Below are 8,674 nucleotides of genomic sequence, written 5' to 3'. Positions count from 1 at the left end.
GCACATAATATTTTATTTTATTATCCTTAACATGCAACTTTACATTGATACTGGGCTTCACTTATGAATATGGATGGATATAGATATCATAGACAAGGTTAGGATTTATTATGGTGATAGGTTGATCTAGATCTACTAACTATGACAATCATATTCTTCTATTGTTGGGGTATTCTACCCCAGAAGGATTAACAATTATCTCAATCTCCATGATGCTTCAATGTAGTGCAGTCGGCTACAGTTCCATACCAAAAAAAAAAAAATTTCATTTCAATATTAAGATGCGTGGACTCATGGTGCTAAACCATTCTCCAAAGATAAAAATATTTTTCTTATTACCTTCACTTTGTTGCTTTGGGTGGTGTCTCATAGTTTGGCTGCGCAGGTTGGCTTAGTTGTAAATGGGTAGGGATGTGGGAACTTTCATAACTATTGAAACCATACAGGATGAAGGAGTTTTCAGTTTGGGTTGTTGCATTCTCATCCCTTGTGCCACAAACCTGAAAGAATGAGCCCATGTTTGAATTCAGCAAAGATTTCATAGTCATCATTTGTTGATGGTTTCTAAAAATTTAATGGTGGTTGATTAGTTTCCTAGGGATGTCTTTAGCATCTTAGATAATCAAACCACACTACCTTCTTGTGCAACTCCATGTTTTCTTGACATATAAGGTTTACCTTCTTACATAGTTCCACATTTTCCTGATGAATAAGGTTGCCCTGTGATAAAAAACACTGAAAAATTGGTATTAAAACTAAAATAGATCATAACAAAAACTTGTGAGAAAAGGATAGCAATTTTCAAAGGACCTTTCGACCAAGATCTTGTATTTCATCTGTTAAGATTTGTTCCTACATAAATTGAAATACAACGCATGTATGTTAAAAGGGAAGTATATACAACATATGTTATAGATAGCGAATGTTTGTACCTTTTTCATGCGAATGCCTCGCAAACTCATTTCCAGTTGATTCTCTAAATTCTGTAGGTCTTTGACACTCAAACCATAAAGTTGTTCTCCCAACAATTGCCTGTCATACCATAATTTATATGTTGCATATTCAACGTACTTTAACATGTATTTTTTATATCACATATTTGTAACATTATATCATGGTATGCAAATCAAGTGCACTTTCTTGTACTTGCATATGTAAAATTTGTTGTATGTTACCTCACATAAAGTGTTTGTGCTTGAATAATATATGGTTTCTGATTTTTGTTTAAGAATGTTTTACAAAGTGCATATTTAATAATATGACATAGTTAACGATTTGGCATAGTTATTTAATAGTAGGAGTTTCAGGAAAAATAAGGTTTAGACATGTATTTTTTTTCCCACTACCACAAACTTTTCTATTTTTCTCTCTTTTATGTCTTCTGAGTTTTAACAACCTAGTTTGAGACTGGATAACATGACATGACATGACTCTGGCTTTGCCAAATTTAACTCTTGCAAGGTGTCAATTTTTATACTCCATTCTTTCATCTTGATAGCCTTTGTTAAAATGTAATGTAATAATAATCTCAAGGAGAAGGAGCATACCTATGTCTTTCTTGCAAGTTGTGTAGTTGTTGCCTTAAGATAGCTGTTTCCCTTTGCCAAAACTATAAAGCACAATATCCAATTTGAAGTTTGAGAAAATGAATAGAATGTGTATATGCTCATGTGAAATCATGTTTATGTGTTTTAATAAATTAATTTTTAATATGTATAAACATGCCTTGCTAGATGTGAGATGAACTTCCATATCTTTTAATGAAGCTTGAATGATTACAAGCTGATAAGAATTTTCTTAACAAACAGGCCTAGCTACTAAACTGATTTCTTGGCCTTGCAAATCAAACCAATTATATGGAGTTTGCAAAACAATTGCAAGGTTATTCATGGATGAGAAATGAGTAGTTTTTCAACCAAACAAAAGATGGAAATGGGAAATACAATGAGCTTTTTCAAAATTTAAAAATTTGGCCATATGATGGGAATTTGGTGTCAAAATGTAGAAAGATTCTTTGAAGGATGATTATGTATTGCCTAATGATTTATGTGCGGCTTTCAAAGATAGTTGTGAATTGCTCTTATTCAGTCATATACCAGTTGGTTGTTCCAATTATTATAGACTGCTTCATCATCTGAGGTTTGATAAAGATTTTAACAGTTTCCCAACTGATATACATTTCAATGTCATGTATATGTTTATATGTGTGTTTAAATGACGGAAAGTCAACTTGTGGTCTTACAAGTTTTCCAACTCAAGATGTGCATTTCTACTACAGATGAAAGACAATGTAAGCTTCAGCAAAATTAAGTGGGACTTTCCCACATTCGTGTAGGGCTCAATTATAAGAGAGTGCAGATATAATTCCTCCATTTTCAGTAATTTGTAACACCTTTTGACTGGACTTTAGATTGTAGTGTTCTACAATTAGCATCTAATGTAGTCTCTCTTGTTTCAACTAATATAATTGCTTTCAATACTTTTCTCTCTCCTCATTTCTTGTTTTGTACCATGCACACATACATTCAGTGATATAAGTTAGAATGTGGACACCTATTTAAAAGTAGATATTGGATCAAGTTCCAGTAAGTTATATGATGACATTGTTGTGTTACGCTAATTAATAAACAGTTCATGTCAACTTTACAGGTGAAAAAACAGTGCTTCATTTTCTTCATCAGTTTGGATTACTACAAACCCTCTAGTAACGTGGTCTACATCTTTCATTGTGTTGATATAATTTAAACTTTTGTGTAGGTGATATAGCATGCATTGCTACATCAATTTTGCATACATCCACTTAAATATTCTTCACTTTTTTAAATATATTTTAGCTTGTTGAAGATAAAGAATCTAAAATGGAGTGATGTTAAAATCCTATATTGCTAGCTCAATCAAGACAAATGAACAGTTTGGTAATCTTGATGATTGCATTCTATTTGGGGAGACAATGCAATGGAATTTGTAAGGATAGCTATAGTGATGGTGAAAAAACATGCAGAGAGTGAATGAGAAGTGATTGAGAGTATACCTTAAGGTCTGATGTTGGATTCAACAATTGTTGATGTTCTTCTTTTGTTTTGTTGTATCGTTCAATAACAGATTTCATGCTGCTGAACATAAAAAAACAATCAAGTTCGCACAAACATATAATCTAGTATATTCAGAGAAATAAGCAGAAAATGATGGCTAGAAAAGCATAATTTATTCCATCCTGTGTTTGCCATTTTGATTATGCATGGGAAATAATTAACTTAAGCACTTTGTAATGAGATATCCACTAAAGACAAGGAATCTGCATGCCATTGTGTCACCAGAAACGATAAAATGAACAAAATTTATTTTATAAAAATATAAAAAATGTTAGACATGGATAAAAGCTCTTTAATTTGTGGAGGTTGTAAAGTTACATATAAATGATTTGTTGGATAGCTTTTGGGTGAATATGTAATCCAAGTAATGAAATTAGCGGAAAGATAAATATACTAAAGAACATAAAATTTAGTCTTCAGTTTTTGAACTTAGTGATAGGAAACATATATAACAATAAGAGTTAAGTGTTTGCTTTTAATGTCAACCTCATATTAACAAATGATAGGAAAAGGTTTATTAATGCAAAATTTGAGATAAAGAAAGCATCTCCTACCAATATTTTCAAATTTGTTTAAAATAATTGATCACTTATTTATTGATGAAATAAAAGTTAAGAAAAATAAATAAGTAAACATTAAAGAAGGAAAAAGAAATAAATAAATAAAAATAAAAATTATATAATAAAGGGACTTTTTTTTTTTACTTAGACTCAGTCTATTATAAATTCAAGATACAAGATGTATGATGGAATTTACTTATTAAATATATGAATCTCATATATTTATATTTTGAATTCATAGTGAATCGAATTTAGACGAAAATTTTCGCATAACAGAAGGTGTAGTCGTAATAAAACTTATAGATTGTTAGTTATATAGATAAATAATATAAACTTTTATTTGGTGGGTTAACTTAATCTGAGAATTTTGTTGATGTGAATCTCATTAAATCCAAACTATTTATCTAGCAAGGCCTAATTAAGGAGAAACTTTATAGCAATTTGCACCAAATGCATTGTTTTAAGCCAATAAAAAAGGGATAAGTCATTAAAAGAGAAGAAAAAAAAAACTCACTTGCAAATTTTAAGTTTTCATTTCTTATTTTTATAGTCCATAAAAGTTAAGTTTTCTTCCTTCTTCATTTTTTTTTTTAAGGGAGAATTTCCCTCGTCCAAGTCTGGTTGATCTCTTTCTAATATAAGATAATGTAAAATTTTAAGTTTGACTGCTTAATATAATTGTAACCATATATCATGAGTTAGATGTTTAACTGGGTTGAACTGTACGTAAATTGAAATAATATTTAGATGAAAAATTTAAAATGTGAAGTTTGTTTTGAATTTGATAAAATTATAAATTTTTTAATTAATTAAAGTTATGAATTTATATTAGACTTATAAATATAGAGAATATTTTATTTAAGTGTAAATTTGAAATGTTTAGTGTTATTTGAAATTATTTTAAAAGAATTTTTAACAAGGGTCTATTCGGTAATATTAGTTATTTTAATAACTGTTTGCTGTTGTTCTAATAACTGTTAGCTATTAGACATTAGCTGTTAATAATTAATTATTTATACAGTTATTTAAAATAGAAGTTTTTGGTAAAAATAACTATTGATTAGCTATTAAATGAAAAAATAACAGTATCATCTTTTTGATATTGATTAAAACTCTTCTTCGATCTCTAAAAGTTAGGAAGGATAATATTTCAAAAATTACTTTTTCAACCTGTAAACGATGGTATAAATATTATGCCACTAAACAGTATAAATAAAAAAGATAGTGTTTTAATGCTTTGACACTAAACGTTATCTTTAAAACTGTTACCGAACAAGATTTAAATAAATAGTAAATAAAATGATGTTTTTTGAAATCACAATTTATTAACAGTTTATATTAAAATAAAATTTAAATCTCTTATTTTAAATTTTGCTATCAAACATAGCATTAAATAAATATTCAACTTTGATTTTTGATAGTTTTATCATTATAAAAATTAAAATTTAGTAATTAAATTTTAATAAATTTTATAATACATAAATAGGATTTTTTTTTAAACATGCAAACAAGAGAAATTAGGTAGCTGTAACTTCAGAATTGATGGATTTGGAAGGTTCTTGTTGGTGGTTACACAATAATGCCCAAAGTTTTCCAGGCTACCTAGCTACCATTAATACAAATACTAAAGTTGGTCCATAATTTTTTGCAAATTAAAGATTTGGAATTATTACAGTGGAGATTTTTGAATATTTGAATTTGCATTAAATTTGAAGCACCAAAAAGAAAAGAAAAAAAATGATAAGATGGAATCTAATTTTAGTTGTGATCAAAGTAGTTTAATGAAGACTATATTATTCTAATAATTTTTTAAAATATCAATATTATTCTATTTTAAAAATCACAATACTCAATGATATATATTTTTTATCATTTTGACAAATTAAGTTATTTTTAAACTCTTTTTAATCAAACATTTAAACTATTTAACAGTTAATTTTAAGTAGTTTTATCAAACAATTAATTACTTATTTTTAAATTGACTTATAAGTTAAAAAATAAATTTTAAGTGAAAAGTTAAAAATAATTAATCAAGTCAAATACACTATTAATCAAACATCTCTAAAATTGATTGATTATATATATATATACACACACACTAATTGTTTGTATATATAGAAAAGCTACCTAGAAAAAACCTACTACAAAAGAAAGGGTAGGGAAGCCATATTTGGCCATGCATATCTTCAGAAAGGCCAATGAAAGTATTGGCAATCCCAAACATAACCCTCCAAAGCAAAGCACACATCCTCCAACCCCAAGCAAGGAGAAAATTTCTCTTCCAAAAGGCATCAATTTATCATCTAAAAGAAACTAAAGTTTTGTCTATTCAAATAATTAATTTTTCAAAAATTTTGTATTACATAGCTGTTAAAATACTTGTTGACCCATAAGATTGGAAACTTGAAGAAATGAGACTCGGTAACTTCACAAACTGAACACCTCTAAAAAAAAAAATCTCTTAAGAGTTCATTTTATACTAGCTTTGGGAGATGTCATAGGTCTGACCCCTTATAGTCATGAGCAAAGGCTTCTTTGGATCAAAGCCATTATATTGCTTGAGCTCCTCCTCAATAATCTCTCCAAACTGAACAGGAGGAGGCAGAGTTGCATTTACTTCTCAATGCTTTTAGGCCCTGAATGATTATTAGAGAGTCTAATGAACTGAGATATCATATAGTAGATGACCAAACCCAAAGCTGGAATGTGAAGAAGGGGGCTAAAGAGGACCTGTGTAGATGGTGATGGGCTGGAGTGGTTTTAAGATTTTAAAGGAGTATAATTGGAGAACCCATTTGAGTAAGGTCTTTGAATTACTAAATCCATGGTTAGCTAATGAATTGGAATTTCCCCTTTTGGAATTGCTCAATCCATTATCAAATCTTTCCTTTTGGAATCTTACATTGGAGCCTGTTTTGACTAAAATCAACAGAGATTAGAGAAGCACACTAGGAAATTGAAGGGAAATTTCACTACTCAGGTTATTGGTTGTAACACCTGACGACTAATGAGGGCAAGTTGACAAGTGCAAGTATAGAAGTAGAGCTCTGGAGGCAAGCTTCTAAGCAAAAAAAGGGCAAGAATGAATTGAATCTCACATCAAAAAAGGAGGAAGACGTTAGGTGCTTATTTACCCTAGATAGCGTGCTATTGAGTCTTAAAAAAGGGGCCTAAGCAAGCCGTATGACCAGGTAGACCAAGTCCTAACAATGATGCTGATATTGATTATGATTAGGGTTGATGTTCAAGAGGGGATAGGAGAGAGTACAGATGATAGCGAGAGTAGAAAGAAGTAGATAATTTTAATCTCACAAATGAAATATTGTAATGTTCGTTTTTTGATGTACACACATGTGTTTTTGGGTTATAATTTTAAGTCAAAATTTTAAGTTGAAGGTTAATTTGTGCTAAAATTTTAAGTTGAAGAGCTTCTTTGACCTAAATTTTTTATTAGGATTAATGCAAATATTAGCCAAAAGGTTAAAGAGGGAAAATAAACCATTGTCTAAAAGAAATACTAGATTAACCTAAATAACTTGATATGTATTCTTATAATTAGTTGGTTTGTTGAGTGATGGTAATTTGCCTAAAACCCAGAGCAATATGAACCTAAATACTAGTTTAAGTTTTGTCCACTATCTTTCATTAAATTAAATATAAGATAATGTGGGTTTATATTTTATTTATGCTTCAATTTCAATGATTATTCGTGTTATAAAATGTGTAAAAAATATAAAATTATTTTTAATACTATAAATTTTAATTTTGAGATGAAATAATTTCTTAAGAGATGTTATGAATTTTAACTTTTAGATGGAGTAATTTCTTAAGAGATGCATCATAGCTTCCAACTAATGAGCAAGTTGAAGCAATCATTAAGCTTAGTGGTAGTACTTGACCTATTAAATGGAAACTCTATGCCACCTTCATATTGCATCTAAATTTTGATCCACTTTAGTTTCTAAATTTTTTTTATTTAGCATATTTTCTTCTAAGTTGAATGTATTAGACAGACTTATTAATTTAGATTTAATTAGAGATTCCTATGCTAAATTTTTCCTAATACTTTATTTTAATAAATTTTTTATTTATCAAAATAGAACTAAATCCAATGTGGCATTAAAAAAGTCAAACGCTGTTTTAGATGGTCAAAAGATCAAACGAGCCAAGCAAAGCACCAGGGACTAAAGCAAGACCAAACAAAATGCCCTTGATCGCTTAACAAGGCGAGCAAAAGATATATCAAGCAATAATCACCCCAATGATCAAGCAGTGTCTGGATCTCACGTATTGAGCAATAGTCACGCTAGTAATAAAGCAAAAGTGGATTTCGTGGAGACAATCTTAGCGGATCAACCAAGTTTATTTCCATAAATGAAGCAACAATTATTTTCCTAAAAAGCCTATAAATACCAACAAAGTAACTAAAAATAGGTATGCATATTCTCATTCTAAAAGTCTCATTGCTACTCTTCCAACATTCTCACATTCAGTTCTCTGACTTGATCATCGGAGTGGCTTCCTTGAGGGCCACCCACCTCATCATTTTTCCTTATTATAGGCTTACATGCCATTAGGACTAGATCCCAAGATCTTTTGATATCATTAGTGGCACTGTTTGTGGGAAATTTAGATCATCAGCTGAGAACCTACATATGAAATCATTCCTCTTCCTTTTAAACATTTTTTGTGCTACCGGTAAGTTTTGATTCTTGGTCCTAATTTTTTCATTGTTTGTGGTTTTTGTCTTTTTAATGGCTGGAGATTTAAGGACTCCTAGCAAAAGTATTATTTTCAGCACTCCCATGCTGGGAGGGGACCCGCCTGTGACAATAATGACTCAAAAGTTGGCTATACCCACGATCCCATCTAGTGCTCAAATTCCACCACACAGCGATGTCATCCAAAATCATCAAAACCCATTCCAAGGAATGACACCAGAGCAGGTGTACCAGCACATTCAAGAGATGGAGGCCCATATCACTTTCCTTAAGGGATTGATCCCAGGGACCAGCACCCCAC

At 30.1% G+C, this 8,674-nt stretch overlaps 1 protein-coding gene across 1 annotated transcript; it reads right to left on the bottom strand.

Annotated features, from left to right (window-relative positions):
* LOC110645244 (agamous-like MADS-box protein AGL21) lies at window positions 1-3,109 on the bottom strand. The gene is made up of 7 exons (XM_021798327.2): window positions 3,032-3,109; window positions 1,548-1,609; window positions 933-1,032; window positions 811-852; window positions 637-720; window positions 340-500; window positions 1-235 (listed from the first exon to the last, which is right to left on the bottom strand). The coding sequence occupies exons 1-6, from the start codon at window positions 3,107-3,109 to the stop codon at window positions 342-344; spliced, it is 525 nt and encodes a 174-aa protein (XP_021654019.2). The 3' UTR covers window positions 1-235; window positions 340-341.
* Between the last annotated feature and the right edge of the window lie 5,565 nt (window positions 3,110-8,674).

This window comes from Hevea brasiliensis, chromosome 10 (genome assembly GCF_030052815.1).
Source record: "Hevea brasiliensis isolate MT/VB/25A 57/8 chromosome 10, ASM3005281v1, whole genome shotgun sequence".
In the NCBI taxonomy this organism is placed as follows: Eukaryota; Viridiplantae; Streptophyta; class Magnoliopsida; order Malpighiales; family Euphorbiaceae; genus Hevea; species Hevea brasiliensis.
The sequence above is the reverse complement of the archived record's forward strand: the minus strand, read 5'-3'. Positions and strand labels throughout refer to the sequence as shown.